We start from the raw sequence: 19202 nt of genomic DNA, 5'->3' as shown, positions 1-19202 counted from the left end.
TAATAACATTTCCAGAATATTATTTTATTGTAATGAAAAAGCACAGTAAGTTAGAATTCTGCATTTATTTATGCAGTTTAAAATGCTTTGCTCATATATGTCTCTTCCTGTTGTCAACAGAGTGTTCAAAGAGGAAACTTCACTTGTGATTCGGGGCAGAGGATTTCGTAAAGGCAGTTTTCCCTTCACTACTTTGTGTTTGTGAGCCTGTTTGTTTGTGTATATCCTCTGCAGGTATGTCAGAACTCAAACTACTCACTCTGGAGCCTCACAAACTGGCAGGTAATGTGAAGGTCCAGTCAACAGAAACACAAACACGGAAAATCTAACAAGGAATCTTTCCCTTTGCCTAATCATGTCATGTGGAAATATTTCAATGCCTTGCATTCAGACTTCAGTCATTGCATGACTCTCAGTCTTGTGAGCTACCGTATGTGACTTACCTCGATGATGTAGAGGACTATATTCTTGTAGAAGCAGTACAGGATACACTTGGCTACACGGTTGTAATTCCAGGCTCCATGGACGAGCAGCAGATTCTTCAAGTATTTGAACTGCGTGGGAGGGAAGAAAATGGAGGAATGAATAGGGAAAGACTGTGTACAGTAAACCCTCTAATGGTTCCTCACAATCAGAGATCAGGGCTGGAACAGTAAAGCAGCTACAGGAACTTCGAGATTAAAGAAAGCAGCCGTGTTTTGTCATCCTTCAGCAGTGAGGACTGATGAGGCTTTGTGGCTGAAAGCTCTCACTAACACATTCCAGAAATGTCTAGTCAAAGATTGTGAGATCAAGCTTTGAGTTCTGAAAATGGAGGACTTCATACGGTGGTATTAGTCTCCAAGGGCTCAGCATAATAGTTAAATGGCTTTATAATTATACCACCATTAAGGGCCTGCGGTTAACTTACAATTTCAGTGCTATTTCTGGCTGATAAGTGTGATTACAGCATTTCATCTTAGTTGTCAGAGAATCATAAAAACTACGCACACGATCTACACTGCGTCCTCATGCTGTCTGAGAAAGGCTTCTTTAACTGTGGCAGGAAGCAGAGTAGGCGAGAGTAGGTAAGAGGAGCAGAATTAAATGTATTGTTGTTTATTTAACAGCCTTCTTGTCTCTCAGCATCACCGCAGTATCCTTTGGTAGAATGACAGCACAGTGGCGGCCCCCAGTTTGTCTGACCCCTCGAACGCTCAGATCAAACATCAGTTAACACAGACCAGAGCTGATGACAGACGGAGAGCAGAGGTGCCTCGGCCCAAAGCCTCCTCACTCCCCACTTGCTTCAGGAGATAACTGTGAGCTTTCAAGTATTAAATCTTAGAGGCTAGGCTTCAGCAGCAAGAAGCTCATTTGATACTCTGGCACATTAATATAAATCATACATAGGAAGAGAAAAACAAGCTACACAACCTCCGGTGATTCATTTCAGTGTGCAGTCTGCAAATTACACTAAATGTAGCGTTACGCCAATATGTGGAAAACACCACTGGAAGTCTGGAGGTGTAATTTAATTTGATGCAGGGACGTGACCTAAATGGATTGTAAGAGGCCACCTGCCTTTGAAAGACATACACTTTTACATGTCATGCCGATTGAAGGGGGCACTTAAGGCAAACCCGAGTCTTTTAAATGGTAATAGCATACTGAAGCACAGAGGGTGTACTGTGTTTTAATCAACTATTGGTTTCCCATACTCTCAGGCCCTCTGGCTGTAATAGAAACATGATGGACTGAGCGGCATACTGTGTAGAAACAGAGCCATGATACAGGAACTCCAAGGCCTTTGTTGTTTGTGGGTATCGGATATCGATGCAGAGTTTCAGAAGAGCTGGTTACGAGGACATAAGTCTGTATTTATGTAGCATTCTGCCTGGATCTGTTTCTGTATAGTTATGGTGTCAATGGATGCCTGTTTTACAGGTGTAACTTCTTCACTGTATAAGCTTATGCCCCAGCAGAGCTATTATGTATTGTTACCGAGGACAATACGCTAAGCTATCACTAACACAAATTATACTTGAGCAGACAATGACAGGACTGACAATTTGTAGAATGATCGGACTTTGAGTGAAAAGAAATGCGCACGGATTGTTGCTAGGATACGGAGGACTGGAGTTTATAAGCAAACACATCCTGATCAAGTTAAAAGCACATTTTAACACTGCAAAAGTTTGATTTCATCTTATGTACATAAGCATAGATGTAGGTGTGAATATTTTTATTCGAACCAACAGAGCTGATTTTCACAGGTGTTGATTTCAGCTCTGTGTAGCTCTTGAACATTAGCAGCGAAGTAGCTAATCAATCCAAATTGTGAGACTATAGAGCATTATCAAAAATGGGATGGCATCACGTGGTCTATATTAAGCAAAGCTGTCAAAATAACTTTACAAATGGAATTATAACAGATATTTTCATTATTTTTCTCAGCTTGTTGTATTTGTCTCTCTTGCTGTAATCCTCTGTGCTCACCTGGGCAATAGAGTAGTCAGAGGAGTTCGCTGCCTGCAGGCCCTCGTTGCCTGAGATTCCCACACCGACATGAGCTGTCTGGATCATTCCCACATCGTTAGCACCGTCACCGATCGCCAGTGTGATCACCTTCACCTGTTTCTTTACCATCTCCACCACCTCCGACTTCTGAAGAGGAGATACTCTGAAAGGGAGCAGTAGCACAGGCAGAGTTACACAATGGGAATTAAAAGATTTGGGTTTATCATCTAACGCCGTTTATGTGGCAGCTGGAAAAGCTGGAGCTACACTGGTTCATCACACAGTATGAAGAACAAGGCAAGTCATACAGTACAATATAATGGAGAGTAGATGTGAGTTTTTCCCAGCTCTCAACCTCAAACGACATTCATTTTAAGAAAGTTATCAGCACTTGGCATAACCCAAAGCTCTTCCTCGTAGGCTGAGGTGAGCAGGCAGTCGAGCCAAACTGTGTGAACACCCTAAAAAAAGTCCTTCTATGCAGAAAATGTCTTAACAATTACAAAAAACAAAGGGAAGGCAGCACTTCCAGTGACTGAATTTAATCTCCAATAGCAGTTCTTCTGTCTTGACTAGATGGCACATCGCTGCCATTGTTTGGTGGTGGGAAGCCAGTGAGGGATTTGCAGCGCTAGTAACTCAAGGAAAATGTGTGATAGGAGGTGAGATCTGGGGGATAAAGTGTGGAACAGGAGGAAGCACATGACCTAACAAAGTGTTTCAGCCCTTTGGAGGTTTTCATGTTATTATCATTCAACGTTGAATACAATGACAATAAATGTGGTGTTTTTTCGGCAGTGATCAACAATTTAGTGTCCTAAGGAAAACAGATAAAGCTGAGATTGGTGAAGCACCAGGAAACTCAGCCTCTGAAGCTTGTAACTCCTCGAGAGCTGTCATAGGTCTCTGGGCGGCCTCCATTACTAGTCTGCTCGTCACTCAGTTTTTGACATGTTTCTAGACACTCTGCTCTAGGCAATTTTCCATGACAGATATAACTGTACTCCAAGGGATGTTCGGTGACTCAGGAATGGCCGTGTATACATCAGCTTGACTTTTGCTTTTCAATCACAGACCTGCCAGAGACTGGCGTATAGCCTGACATCGCCAGATCAAATGGAAACTAGTGTGGAAACTCTCAGTTCATTTTTGATTTTTAAGAGGCTTTATCAAAGGGCCCATGACAGAACGCCTCTGGATGCAACTGGATAAAAAATGGTGTGTCCTGCATAAAAGCTTATTTGAGAATGAAACTTTACAGGCATCTCACCAAAAGTGGAGTATGCAGTGAGCAGGACTGTAAAAGGAAACTGGGAACTACTCTTACAAAGACTATTTGTCATATTCAGGGGAATGTATTACCCCTGTGTACTGCTCTCCCTCTCCCTCCACATGCAAGACCTTTCTTACCATGCCCATTAAGCAGAGCCAATCATTAGGTGATGGCTTATAACTCTTCCTTTACGACACTTTAAAGTTGACTTTGTGTCTATAGCCTCCCACACAGAAGGTTCTTCTTAGTGCACCTGAGGTTTGCTGGTAGAGTACAGCACAGAGAGTCTCCAGAGGTGATGTCATAAACTGCATGTCTGTCTTTAGCTGTGAAACTGTTCATGTTTATGTTCCCTGTGGTTTAAGAGGCCTCATTCATCTCCTGGTGTCTCTCAGAGTGTGCACAAGGTAAAGGCAGGTAGAGGTGGAGGGAAAAATAAATAACATTTTTGACGTAATGCACGGACTCATAGGGTTTGCTGTTGTTCTGAAACGTGGTGCTGACTTCTGGCCCCGGACCCCGTCACGGTTGCTTGAGTACTTAAGTACTTCCTATTATTTATGTGGCCTGGGCATGTCAACAGTGAACCTGCATAATGTTGAAAGTTGCCATTTAAATTTATAACTACCACGCTCCTTAAACTGCTGCCATAAAATAGTCAGTGACCTTTGTGGCAAAGACATAACACTTTATAGTTTGACCATAAAGCTGACTTTAATTTAAGTCGTTTTTAAGCAAAATACCCGATACTACTCACCGTAAGGTTCTCATTTGAGAGACGTCGCTGCTTGTTTTAGTTTAGATTATTTTTACATTTTGTGGAGTGCAGTTTAAACACCGTATAACATTTAATTGACAAAACGAGACCCTTCGCTAAGTCCCGCCCCCTTGGTTACTGTTGCCAGCCTGTCAAGCTTTTGCACCAGCATGTAAATATTAAGGCGTTTTCAACTATAACAGTGAGAGATGTTCCAAGGGAAATAAGAGCAAACTTCTGGAAAAATAGTTCCCAAATGTCAGAGAGAAGTAGACGACAATACGCATTTGAAAGCTACATCCTGAACATAATTTGTCAGCAGAGTGCTGAGAACAAAGAGGATATAAAAATTGAGGCAAAAGCTCACCGGTCCAAATGCAAGCGTCAGACACCCCACGTCCTGACAATTCATGTTACAACGTTACAATTACAATGTACAATTTCATTTAGCAGACGCTTTGGTCCAAAGCGACGTACATCTGTCAATCAAGTCAATATATTGGTTTTTTTTAGGTAATGTTTAGTGATGACTCCCTATAACTTTCATTATCTAATATGTTTTAGCCCATTTCTAGCAAAACTAATTATCATTATAATTTTGTTTAAAGCACGTCAGGATATTGATCCCAACACTGGATCTCCTAAAGGCACAACAGGAAAGCCCAACAAAATCCTGTACAAGTTTGCCACAACAATGGCACAAACCAAGAGGTGGTAAAGCGGTGATGAGCTTAGCTAAGGGTCGACTGATCGTCTGTTACAGCCCTACTTGAATGTCTCACTATCCCTCTCCCTTTCTTGTTTATACTGATGCTGGTAAGAAGATTTTACAGTGAGAGACATTGATGATATTTCATAACACCTTTGGTGTCATCCAGAGATATTACAGTGTAGTGGTATTTGTGGTAACTGTTTACAAATCAACTCACTTCTCAGAATACTTAAATGATGCTGGAAAAAGTGGGAAATTTGATCATTTTCTATCTCTTTATACCAATTTGGGCACTTTTTTTTGATATGCTGCATTATATATACACAAACATAAAATTACTTCAGCCAGTATTTAAACACTTACTTAGTCCAAGTACTTATTTTATGTTGGGTTTTTCAAGCGCAGAAACTGATACTCTACATAAAGTCTTTGCAACAAGGACTCTGTCTTCACTCCTCCATTTTGGTCAGTGTTATTTATTGTCTCTGGTTCATTTTATTGTTTCAGGAGTAAATCTTACCTGCAGCATATGACAGCTTTACAGGACAGGGCGAGGTCCAGGAAGTACTGTCGCACTCCGAACGTGAGGGCGTACTTGAGAGTCTTCCCGTCAATAATGAGAGCGAAGTCGTTTTCCTTGTAGAGGGCATCTCCCAGCAGTCCGCAGTGGTGGCTGAGCGTTTCCCTTGTTCTCTGTGGGATGGAAAACATTTCATGAATGTTAGTTTAATAGGTGTAATTAGTCATTATAATTTCAGGCTTATAGTGTTATAATTGCTGGAGGAGAGATGCAGTGTTGTTATATAATACGAGCAATGTTTGCCTTGGTGGTTTGGTGTCAAAATCTACTGTGCAAGCTGATGAGGATTAATTCATTTATAAGTTTAAGTTATTCAAGATAGTTTGTCTTTTTAATCACTTCATTTGAAAAGCATTTGTCAACTTATTGAGATGAATAAATACAATTATAAAAATAACACAACCTGTTGCACATGTGTTATATGAATACATAATCATCTTTTTTGTTTTTTGGGCTTAGTCTTTGGATGCTTTGGTCTCAGCTTTTTTGCACATGAGGATTTTTACTGCAAGGGCCGAAATGCTCCAACAATAGGAAAGATTGATACTAAATGACAGGGGGATGAAAATATTTTACAAGTATAATATTTCATCTTCTGTAGCGGGACAAACAACAAACGTCTCCCTCTCTGTTTGAACAATTTGTTTTAACAATGAAACCTCTTCATTTTTTAAAATTAATTGCATTTATTTAATTCAATATCTCTCAACGAATAGTTTAAATTCTAATATATAACTGAATTGTCATTTTAGAAAAAAACTGATATTTGATTGTTAAAATTAATATTTGATGTGGATATAAATCAGCACTGCCTGATGTCTCATGAGCTCTCGACTGTCTCGTATGTCCTCGCGCGCACTCTTTTGGTTACGGAGCGTCTTTGAATGCACAATAATTGATTAGTCTTGCTAAACGAGCTACAACAACAACAACAACCCTGTGGCGGCAGGAGAGAGAGAGATTCTCACTCCCCACATAACTGATTGGTATAGGTATGTTGATTTTTTTTTTTGTTCATGTTTATGTTTAATATTAAATAAATAACCCTGTCACTGCACAACTTGCGCGGAGCACTGAATGTTCGTCCTAACGTATTTGTCCTTACAGTAATTACTTGTTTATTTTGTACGGTGCAGGAAGTCTATGTTGATCTTTTAAAAGGCATGTTCATGTTTAAATAAATATGTGTAAGTAAGTAAGTTTGCCTCTCGTTGTATGGGTATGTCCTCTTTTGGACATATTGTGCATAAATAGATATTAGAATAGTTCGAACCTCTGAGTGTCCCAGGTTGAGCCTTTACACTTATGATGTTAATACAGTTTGCAGTGAAGACCAAAGACACCACATTTATATACTGAGAAGATTTTTTTCCGCATGTACAAATAAGATTCACTGAAATCTATTCAGAGATTTTAAACCTTAAATGTTTCCCTGGTATTTTCTCTCTAGATTCCCATTAGTGCGAATCGATGTAACACCTCTGTCCGCTCCTCCTCCTGATCCCAAACCTCCTCAGAGCAGCTGCTCTTGATATTTGGGATATTTATTATGTTTCCTCTGCTTAATACACTCAAACCTCAGCTTTGAGGTGATAACACAGAGGAGCTCTGAGAAAAAGATCGTGTTTGCTTATACAGTATATACAGCCAGGATGATGAGTGATGATGAATAACCATAAATATGACACTGACAAGAGGATTTACTGTCCTGATATAGGGGCATGTGGACTGCATGGATGGAGTGGTGAGATCATCTTTTTGTATTCATCATTCAGTCATCTTCGCCACAGATGGCGAAGACATTAGGAAATACAGACTTCTGTAGCATTTGCTGAAGGACAGGTAGGTGTACTATGGTTATATTTTTATTAAATAAGGAAAAGTACATTTTTTTCTAAAGAATCAGCTGGTTTAAATGTACAAAAACATGAAAAAAGCACTTGTTTCTCAAATAATAGCATCCTCAAAGGTGGAGTTGAATTGTACAGGTGGGAAAAAGACTCACATTGGCAGATACAAAGCAATCTATCAAACCTAATGTGCCAAGCAGATGCTCAAACAGCTGTAATCATTAAAAAATGGTGGCCATTAGCAGTAGTGAGGGAGGGGCGGACCGGTCTGGTGTCGAGGTCAGATATGTCAAAGCAGTCAGATTGTACCAGAGGGACCAGGCAACGTCCGCTTGGCATAACAAAACTCTGAAACCCCAGCTTAAAGGAAATATTTGGAGAAAGGGGCTTTACGTTTCACAAAGCGAGAGACGCAGAGTGAGAGACACGCAGAGAAAGAGATGATGGATTAACAGAAGAGAGAAACTGAGCAAGAGGATACAAGCAGAAAGCAGCTGCGAGGACTTAACCATCCCTGATGGGGTGTGTAAAACAGCATGAGAGGGGGAGCATGTGGGCCGGCTGCTGCATGTGTGTGTGTGCGCTCAGGTCAAAAACGACAAGGGTTGTAATATCGAGTAAGTAGAAGTAAAAGCTTCTTTATCTCAGCTAACAGAGTGATTGTAGATGACATCTCAGTGTGAGTGCATGTGTATATGTGCTCTGTGTAGGCCGGTGTAACAAATGTATGAGAAAGAATTCGCTGTGTTTGGGGCGTGATCTATTCATCACACGGCACGATAAGCAAAGTTTACCATTTCCTCAAGTAGGAAGGCCATTTCCCCCCTAATTTCCACTGAGGAATTTAAGCGCTAATGCTATATGTCTCCTCCTAAAGCCTCTTTGTTATGGCTATAATGACCAGTTTAGCCTATGTGACTAGCTAGTGTTTGGTTTTGGAATGGGTATGCCACGTCCATTCAGAAATCCACAAGAGCTTCCCATAAAGACTGAGCTCCATTGTTGATGCAGCCCTTGAGTGATGTAGGCAACAGGACGTGACAGTCATGATGTGGAATCTGGACATTTGTATGGAGGTAATGTCATCATCTGTCCAATAATGAAAACCGTCATGCTTAAAAGTGTATTTTTTAGATCTAACTGAAGCTGAACGACTGTTTGCGCTTTAAATATTGACTTTTTGTATATTTTAAAATTATTTGTTGTTATTTAAAAACCAAATAGACACTAAAGATTTGGTCTAAAAAAAGGAAAATAATGAGCCCCACTAAGTGTGACTGTGCTTCATAAAGATTGATACACTAATGCTCGATAAGTGTTGTAGCTCTCGAAATGATTAAACACACTGACCACAAGACAAAGCTTCTCAAAACGACCTAATCCTTCCTTGGAGACCAACTTCCACTTTGGGAATTTCAGCTCAAGTAAGATTTAGTACATAGGACGCCTAAAACTTTGTCCTCCCTTTGATAGCCATTTCTAAACAAAGCAGAGAGGGAAGACATGCTCCAATTACTCTCCTTCGCAGCACAAGAGCACTCAGAATTAGCAGCCCGGCTGCCGGGTCCCCTGTTCACTGTGCCTCCTCAGTCTTGGTGGAGAGGTTTGCGTTTTAACAAACTGCCTTATGTAAGCATCTGCTCAACCACAGGAGAATCGGAGCTGACATTTCAAAGCGCTGGTCGCTTCGCCTTACGAATGCACAAACCCCAAATTTCTACCTCAGCTCCATTTATCACGCCTAACGACTGGCTGACAGAGTGAAGGCCGTCCGTCATCGCCCCCAAACACCCCCATGCTGCTTTCCCCTCCTTCTTCCACTGCTTCTCACCATGCCCCCCCGTCTTTCCCGGCAAACTAAACCCTGTCGAGTTTCTCCTCCATCTGTGGCTCCTTCTGCTTCTGCTGGAAATGTAGGGACTTGCCCTTTTCAATCTCAGAAACAACAGACAAGGCTCTCCTGCCGGGGGGTCAACAGACTTCCCTGCTGGGTGTCTTAAGGATGTTGGGGTTTCTGGTGGCTGCTTGTGGAAGCCTTCGGTGACCACATCCTTTTTGAGTGTTGAGATATTTATCAGGGATTGGGTGATGAGATCAGAGGATTAATATATTCCAGGAAGTCCTTTTAATATTATATTTTTAACCTGAAGAACATTAACAAGCATTTGATAATGTAAAAAATGTTCAGTGTGTGTAACATGAATACAAATGACATTGTAATCAGCCTCCCTGTGCTGTAGAGTGACAAATAAATTACCTTGATTCTTTAAAGAGCAGCTCCATGTCATGTTTTAAGACATATAAAATGCTCTACTTGAAATAATAAATTGTTTTTTCTGCTTGCGCATTGCCGAAGCGGTTGCCATAGGTTGCACATAATAATATGCATAGCGTCACCCCGTCCATTAACGGGATTGGTTCCTTAGGTTTGTGACGTCTCAAACCTGCCAATCTGAAAATGTGTCTTTGGTACACTGCAGTTTATTACAGTTTTTATTGTGCTGAAAAATCTGCCCCAACATGGCTCTTTAAACATTCACTATGTCTGATCATATAGAACCTGCATTAGGTAGTCAATGGATCGTGTGTGTGCAGTGATAGATAGAGATGCATGGGGCACACGACAATTAGGTTAATTTTACACTCAAAGTAGAAAGGCACTGAGCATCACTTTGAAGTATTGACCCAAGAAAAATAGTTTCTGAGACAATAGCTAGCTTTATGTGCCTCAGTAAGGTTTCGGTTTCGGTTCTGTCTGTGCTGAAGTCTGATGATTTCTGGGAAAGCAAAAAGCTAAATACTCACATCCAGAGTGTCTTCATTGATCACAAGCATGCCCATGTTCTTGGTCAGAAGTTTGCAGGAATGTCCTGAAGTGAAACAGAAAAGCAGAAGATGAAATAACCTCTCTTAAAAAGCAAATGTATCACACATGAAAAGACTGAAGGAAAGCATGTAGGTGCGCAGGAAATGTGTAAAATGAAACACATTACCACTCAATTACTACATTAAACTGTAGTTTACTTTAGTTTTAATACGTCTAATAAGCTGAACAACTTATCTGCTTTTGGCCTGAACACACATAAACACACACTGATTAAATTAACAAAAATAAGAGACACTACAGTATGCAGCAAAAGATTTTAAGGGACATCAGTTAAAATGTTACAGCGCAGAGCCAGTGTCCCGGGACATGACTAATGAGTTTGGTTTACAAGGGTTTGTCAGCTTCCTGTTTTAATAGGCAGTTACAACTCCAAACTAAACAGGTCGGGGTCTGAGTTACCCAACATGGCCCTCTGGGGAGCGTTCCCCTCAGCTTTTGGCTGGGACAGATGCTCAGGGTCATCAGCAAGGTGGTGGAGGGAGCCTCCCGTCGGGGAAAAGAGAAATGTTTCACAAACCCAGACTGAAGCCCTCAGTTTAAAAACCGTGGCTGTATGAAAAGGCTGCGTGCCATCTGTGGCATAACCACATGAATATTTGTGGGCTTCAACACTTTGCTTCTGTCTGGAGAGAGATTTTAGTTTCTTTAAGGGGGTTACCACGAGGCCCATGTTTTGTGAATACATGGGTGGTATTTTCTGTGAGTGAAACTGAGATAAGAATATGCAAAATAACACACAGTAAGTGTCGGACACAATAGTGCACACACAGGACACACACAGAGGGGGGGCCAGCGTGAGGAAATGAAAGAGTCAAAACTAAACAGGGTCGGGGTCTGGGTCTGCCAGATTGTTTTCTTAAGTGCAAAGGTGCAAACGTCCAAAAATTTGCCAATGTGAGGAAAATGTCTCCCCATCTCAACACAACGTCTCCGCTCCCTTCCCCCCCCTTGTCGATTCCCGCCACAGCCCTTCCGCTTAATGTGTTTACCTTAAGCTCATTTGACTGCGGCCAAACTGCCCTTTTTTATTTCACAGGAGAAAGTTGAATTCCTTGCCTTTCTCCATCTCAGGCGGAACTAAACACGGCTCCCACAGGACTTGAGGAATGTGTAACAGGGACACTCAAGTCACAGCAATGTTAGACGTTGCAACGGGAGCGACAATTACTGTAAAGAAATCTTTAACATCAGAGCGGCGCTTATAATGGATACCGCATACTGGGAGGTAGAAAGAGTGGGGAAACTAATTAAATAACTGGACACGTTAAAGTGGTAATCTCAGTTTTGCTCTCTTTGGCGGCACCTATGGCAATAAACGGTAATTGCGGGAGCACACTTCCCAGATATCCAGACAGTGTTGCATGTGTGACGTCCACGGTTGGCTCCGGTTTTAATTCTTGATTATCCTCGCTGACGGTCGCATTCCTTTTAAGACTGTTTGCCTTCATCTGAGCGTCGAATTATTATATTATTATTTTTGAAGTTGTATCTGTAGTCATCGATCTTTTCTTTGTTTGTTCAGCCATAGTAGATTACTGTTTACTCGCAGAGACCGGAAAAGAAGCCGCTTAGCTCCGACTACCCTCTCTCTTCCACGAAATGTGCACCAGACACCCAGTTTGTCATACTGCTGATGCAAAGGCTTTCATCAGTGGGCCATAGGCTCAATCACCATTGTGTTACCTCATTTGGTGATAGATAGTGACTTTTATTTAAATGAAAATCTTCCAGATAATTACTTTAAAGTTGGTGGTAAGGTCGGTGTCATGGTAGACAGATATAAGGTTGTGTTTGTGCTTTCATGTATCTCTGCTTGTTAATGTGCTTCTCTTATATATCTTGAATAAAGTGGGTAGTTTTCTCCAAAAAGCTGAAGAGCAGGCCCTTTCCTTTCATTTAATTCTGGCTCTGATTACGGCATTACGTACTTTTAACTCCCCTCAACAAACAGCTCACAGCACTGGGAGCGTGTCCCAGAGCAAACATTTCTGTTTCCTCAGGCGGCCAGACACATGGTGTCAGAGTACTTACTGTACATTATGTCATTAGAGTTTAGGATTACAGACAGACTTAAACAATGACAGTCTTTACCGCTTCACTATCCGAATCCAACTGCATTTATGTCTTATATTCTGTGCCAAGAGTGCAGTATGGGTGGTTCAGGCCACCTCGAAACATAGAATCATCTACATGTGATGGGCTGAATTCACCAGTTCAATGTGGCAACAAGGTGCACCATTAACCCTGGCAATGGGGATCATCTTTCAGTGAGGAAAATAGTAAAAAAACAAAGTCAATATAGAGCGGAGATTTTACAGAGCGACTTAGTCAAACGGCGGACCTGTAAAAATACTTGCAGGGAGCGTGTGTTTCTGCGGAGCTCCCTCACATCTGGGCACAGCGGGCACAAAGGGCTGATTCAGTCAGGCCACAGTGGTAGGTACAGCCACAAACGGAGCTACTTTTTAATCTATTTTCTGTTTAAATGCTGGCTGCAGTCAAGGTGGATCTGTAATTATGATTTAGCCACATCTAAAAGTTTTAACACCAGGTTCAATTAGTGAAACTGACCAAAAACAGGTGGATCAAAAACAGAGTTGGTCACCTTTCTGATAACATCTGCAGGCTAAAACCTCCAGCGGTGCCAGATATATGAGAGCTGCCTCGTTGTGTACACATGCATGTTATTTATTTCATGTCAGTGCAGCATGCTCGTACATCATCAAGCATTCTGCAACAGATGCTTTTGGTACACGTGTGTGACAGGGGAGCATTCAGCTTGTCAGTAGTTTATCTTGCTGGGTGAAGAATGAGCACAGGACTGACTGGCTTACCTGTAAGAGGCTGGTGTACTGTTTATCACAACACAGATCAGGTTTACTGCTGACTTTCTATTTGGTTTGAGACCAAACACACAAGCAGGACTGTGTTATGACGCACACATATAAATGATAGTATGTGGGTGCAAGTTGTTCCTAACAGAGAGCCTGAAAAACAGCTGCTGGAGGTGTTGGGTTTAGAAAGAAGTGGGCATTTAGGGGGCAGGAGGGGCAACTGACTTGTATTATGAGAACTGTATGATCCACTGTTTTGGAGCTTGACCAGTACAAGATATTAAAAGTCAAATAATCTCATCAAATAGGCTTAAAGGCTCTTGTGAAATGTACGTAAGTGCAACGATAAATTGCTAAAGTACAACTTTAAGTCCTGTAGATTTTCTAAATCGGAGGACCACCTGTCAGTCCCAGCACTTTGAGTCCAGCTGCAATGCAAGCATCGGCCTGCTATATGCCAACTGTTAACACCACTGAGCTTGTATCGGGTTTCCTTATACAGTATGTTTTCCTCTAACATTGTGGGAAACGGCAATTAAGTGTGTAAAGAAGAGGTGGAGGGATGGGACAAAATATCGATACGGCAATATATCGCTCGTCCTGACTCATGCACAATAGCACATTTAAGAAATCGTTGCAACAATCGTTAGCTGGTGCCAAATATCGATACATTCATTTACAAATAAATGGTGCTCTAAACAGATTTCCCTGTGATATTGACTCATCACGTCACTACATCATGATTGCTCGCGCTTACAACATGAATGAGGGTAACGTGACGGGAAATTAATCAGCTGAAGAACAGCAGGATAAAAGAATAAGGAGACAACTAGAAAATGTCGGACAGCAGTGAAAAGAAGTGAATAGATGTGTCAGCCACTTTCAAATCCAAAGTCCTAATTTGTTTTTACAGTTGTTCTATAGTTCTGTTATGGAATTTACAGACTGAAAACATGTACATTGTTTATTCTCAGTTTGTCAAATCCATGAGACTGACACCACATTGCAGTGAATAAATACGTTAATCCTGCACTTCACCTTTTTAGGGGAACTTTGTATTCTTCAGTTAATCAGATATCGTGATGTGTCATTATATAATTGTCTTGCAATATATCAATTATCACAGAATCGCTGTATTGTGATATTATTGTTATCGTGGGCCGCGTATCGTCTTGTGAGTTACCCTGCGATTCCAATCCTTTAGGTCAGACAAAAGCTCAATATCAACGACCTGGCTGCAGTGGTTTGGACTTTGGACATCTATATTGAAACAAGAATGTAATGTCACTCTACTTGTTGCATTATTGTTGTTGTTACTATTTTACTATTTGACATTGTACACTTTAGGGTTGCATCCATCTTAAACAGAAAGACTGCCCCTGAGTCTTACCAATATTAATGGCTGTTTCCTGTTTGTCCCCTGTCAGAATCCAGATCTTGATGTCCGCCTTCATCAGCGTCTCAATGGTCTCGGGCACTTTGTCCTGGAGCTTGTCCTCTATCGCTGTGGCTCCCAGTAGCTGCAGGTTCTAAAAAAAAGAAAAGAAAAGTGTATAAAAAAGGCAGTGATTGCGATCACAACAGAGGAAGGCCTTTAAAGCGTCAAGTGTCAGAGAAACATGTGTGCCGGGATTGTGTCACTCACTCGGTCGTGTTTTTCCCCTCATCAGCTGCTCTTGTTTATCACCCAGAAAAACCACTGCAGGCTTTTGGGGTTTTGGATATGTTACTCTACCCGTGTGTGTGCGCGGTGTGTATCTGCAGGCACGATCTCTCCCACACAAGCACACCCACCAAACTCAATCTGTGTTTTTCCCAGGAAACTTGGTGGTTCCTTGGCTGGTTGGTTGTGGGCTTATATTGGGCCATCAAGGGACCGAAGATTTGACAAGACCCAGGGGCAGAGGGGAGACGGGAGCCAGCAGCAGAGGAAAGGCAGAGGAAGCTCTTGAAGTTGTGACCCCGCTGCCTGAACATCTGTAGCTCTGTCCTCTAATCAGTGGGAACCACACAGCACGGAAAAGCCATGCCTGAGGATGAACATGACTATATGTGATGAGTCCTCTTTCCCCTTTTTCATGTGAATTGTTCTATTGTTCCTGCGGTTGTTGTTTAAGGCGCTCTTTGTGGATTATGATACAAGAAGCACTTAGATCAGGGTTTCAGCCCCCAAGCAAGGGAGGGACCACAACACCAGCCACGAGCATACTTTGGTTAGACTTTTTCTAGTGTTACTGCTTCAAGCCTTTGTCTTTGTAACACTGAGTCAGTACTCTTCTCCTAATTTATGATCAGGCTTTTGTATATGGAAAATTCTGTCCTGTTAATGGTAGTTGGCGGATTTAAAGTAAAAAAAGTCCAGAAATAAGTAGTTTAAGTATAAACCTAAAAGCAAAGTTGAAAGCAAAAATGTCAAACATTTGCTGATCCAGCTTCTTTGATGTTAAAATTTTGCTGCTTTTCTTTTTTTTGTCTTAACATATAAAATAAGAGTCCTTGTGTTTGCACAGGTGGTTCACTGTGCTAACACTTTGAGGGTTGGGAAACTCTGATGAGCATATCTCACAATTTTCTGACATTTTATAGACGGAAAGATAAATAGTAAAAATAATCCATAAAGTACTTTGTAACACACAGTCATGTAAAAATACTGACTATATCAATTAATCAATTTTTATCTATATAACGCCAAATCATCTCGATCAGGTCTAGACCCGTTGTTCTCAACTGGTGAGTAGGGACCCAAAAGTGGGTTTCGGATGTGCGGATGCGCTTTTATTTTGAAGGACATGGCTTTCCTATGATGTACGAGCAGCAGTAGTGTAGTATATTCACTGATTGGGTAATCCCAGCTACATTTACATTCCTGAAACTTGCTGAGCCCTACAGCGGTTACATTTATGTTGCAGTTTTTAGTGTATCTCTGTAAGGTGAATATTTTCCTCTTAAGCACTGCTACCATTTTGATTGACTCCTATACTGTTGTGTGTTTGTGATGCTGACATACTGTGATGTTTCGCTCGGTCTCAGGTCCAAACTGCTCCGTTTTTCATGAAATATATTTGAGTGGTTGAAAAAAAGTCTGAAATCTGGAGTGTGATTTGTCATTAAGGAAGTGGTGGGTCCAGAGGCGAGACAAGTTGAGAACCACTGGCCTAGACCACGAGCAAGCACTTTGCAACAGACAAAACAGACTTAGTGGTGAACAGCCAGATAAACAAGGATACGTTTGAAAAAACATCAGCTTGTCGGATTGTGATTAAATTAAAAAGTTAAAACGCAAGTGTATTATCAACTATCAGCTATATAATATGGACTTTTTCCACACTTTCTTAAAAATAAGTAGTCAAACTTTTTGTTGGAGAGATGATGTGAAGGAGTAACTTTGGATGAGTGATTTCACACAGTGTTGGTTGATCTCATTCTTTTAAATTTCACCACAACTCCAGTGTGCCCCCATGTGGCGTAACTGTGTGCATTTCAAAGAATGGGTGGCCCCCTAGGAGCAATGAACCCCAAACCCTGGCAGCATCAGTGCCCCACTCTGCCCATTAAGCCATGCACATTACATTTTCCTCTCTGACAGCTTTTATGTTTATTTCATGATTGATTGCATCCATTTGTTTTGGCCAGGCAGCAGCAGCCGTGAAGAGCATGCCAAGTGGTTGATTTACGACTGTGGCTTCCTGTGTTTGACGAGTGCTTCCACACAGACCCACCTCACAGGAAACCAATTGTACCTGCTGGTGAAGCCTTGGATCTCTCTCACATAAACATACAATTTGGAGCTTTTTCACATTTGCAGGTGTGATTACACTCTTCCCTTAAGTTACACAAGAGGACATGAATTTGTGCCCATTTTTCTGCAAAGAGGCTTCTAAAAATGCTTTGTATTAAACCTTATACAACAAACTTGAGCCCATATTTTATATATTGTGTTAAATTATTAAGAGGTATAAAAAGTTTTGGAATTGGTCCTGTAGAGTTGTCCGTCTCTGCAGTTGCTACAACGAAATCCTTATTGACAGGTTGTAACTTTAATTGTCTAATCATATTAAAGAACGATGTCAACATATATAGAACTATTTATGAAAGACAAAGATTCTTTTGTTTAACCAGAGGTTGTTGCAGGTGAAGAAGATTACAAACCTTCTCGATCAGCTCGTAGCTCTCCTCCAGTTTTAGGGCTCTGTTCTGCAGGGAGGTGGAGGCTCTGTGGTGGATCTCCAGCCAATGCTGATAGGACGACTCACTGACGTCTGCCACCGCGAAGCACAGAGTGCGCAGCCCTGGAGGAGGAAAAAAAAACGGCATCACAACACAAGGGTCGCAAGTCACCAATTCTTACCAGTTTCCACTTCAAAACATTGATTTGTTGAATCGATTGGGATGTCTAGAAGGTGTCAAGCATGCCGTTCAGATAGAACTGTGCAGCGCAAATGTAGTTGACCTCCTCTCTGTACAGTTGGATGAATTCTGCTTTAGGAGAAATGCTAACTTAAATCTTAACAAATAGCTTCTTAAGCTTTTCGATACATTACAGACACTGTTTACATCCTGACCTCCTGAAAGAACACAACACAGCATGAAAGGTTGCTAACTACATTTGACAGCGGTATTTTTCATTGTACTTGTGTACTGATCCATATCGTGAATATTCATGATGTTCTCTGAATTTGATGGAAATTATTTAGCATTTTGGGGCAATGAAGGGGACCTTATTAACATCTGGCCAGGGATAATAGATGGATATTTTTTTGTCTTGTTTTGTTTTCATGGATTTTTCCTCGTTAAATAAACTACCGACCATTAGTGCAAAAGGAAACCTTGACAAAATACTATTTCCTTTCATCTCTGTGCACTGTTTCAGTAATTTTGTTTAACATACATCTGTTGGAAGTCCAAACATCTGAATTAAGTCTTAAGATTCTGTGTTCAGTGGAAATAACCCTTCAGAAAGATGAAATAGGTAGTCATTCCTAGGTCAGAAATATGAAGGACGTTACATCTCAGTCAGGCCTCTTCAAATTACAGAGACTAAAGATCTTCACAATCTGTCCTGAATGCTATTTTTAGCCCACATCCAATATTCCCAATGACATCATTTTGCTGGTGTCTCACAAGGGGGCAGTATGAACACAGAACAAAAGGGGAAGAGTGTGATGCAGTTTCTTTCTGCTCCACTGCCTTTCATTAACACTTCAGCACACTCATATGAGGATGTATTGTTTGTCAAATTCTCATATATAAGGATGAAGTTTAAAGGAGAAGAAAGCTTCTTCTTCTGCTGCAGCGGATGATTAAGAGGTCATAATGCCCAAGAGGAAAATGAAGGGAGAAAACACATTAAAAGCATCCTTAAAGAGGTTTTACTTCTGGCAGACAGGGGGCGATGTTTGTCCACTCACCCTCAGTAGCAAACTGTTCCAGGTGCTTCAATGTGATCTCTTTGTACCTCGAGCTGTCTGCCAGGCGGTCATAGATCACTGTGTCCTGAAGGGAAACAAACACGCGTTGGTTACTGACACCAAGAGAGGAAAGAAAGGAACCACCTGGACTTAGGGACTGGGTACATGAGGGTTCTCATGTTCAATCTGTCCCTTACTGTTTGTATCTAATGGCTTTCAAGCTTTTTTATACTGAAATAATCATTCACTTATCTATCTATCAATCTATCAATCACTCAACTTTATAAATCCCACTAAGGAGCAATTGGTTAAGCTGCTCTGAGGTCACCTAAACAGCAGATATAGGCCAATGAATTAATACATGACTAATGTACTTTGATCATGTAATGGATAAAGCATTCT

General features: G+C 41.2%; 1 protein-coding gene across 4 annotated transcripts in view; it reads right to left on the bottom strand.

Moving 5' to 3' along the window:
* The window catches only part of atp8a1 (ATPase phospholipid transporting 8A1), a 114231-nt gene that overhangs the window by 30738 nt on the left and 64291 nt on the right, over positions 1-19202 (bottom strand). For all 4 annotated transcript variants that reach the window (XM_069669195.1, XM_069669196.1, XM_069669197.1 and 1 more), the window contains 7 exons: positions 18801-18885; positions 17542-17681; positions 14783-14921; positions 10477-10541; positions 5762-5934; positions 2479-2662; positions 444-554 (listed from right to left, as the gene is read on the bottom strand). In XM_069669195.1, the coding sequence (XP_069525296.1) occupies positions 444-554; positions 2479-2662; positions 5762-5934; positions 10477-10541; positions 14783-14921; positions 17542-17681; positions 18801-18885 (897 nt within the window). The remainder of the gene's footprint in view (positions 1-443; positions 555-2478; positions 2663-5761; positions 5935-10476; positions 10542-14782; positions 14922-17541; positions 17682-18800; positions 18886-19202) is intronic.

The sequence above is a fragment of the Semicossyphus pulcher genome, unplaced genomic scaffold, assembly GCF_022749685.1.
Source record: "Semicossyphus pulcher isolate SPU_LCO1_2020_fin unplaced genomic scaffold, fSemPul1.0.p SCAF_2, whole genome shotgun sequence".
Lineage (NCBI taxonomy): Eukaryota > Metazoa > Chordata > Actinopteri > Labriformes > Labridae > Semicossyphus > Semicossyphus pulcher.
Note: the sequence above shows the minus strand (reverse complement) of the source record. Positions and strands in the feature narration are given on the sequence as shown.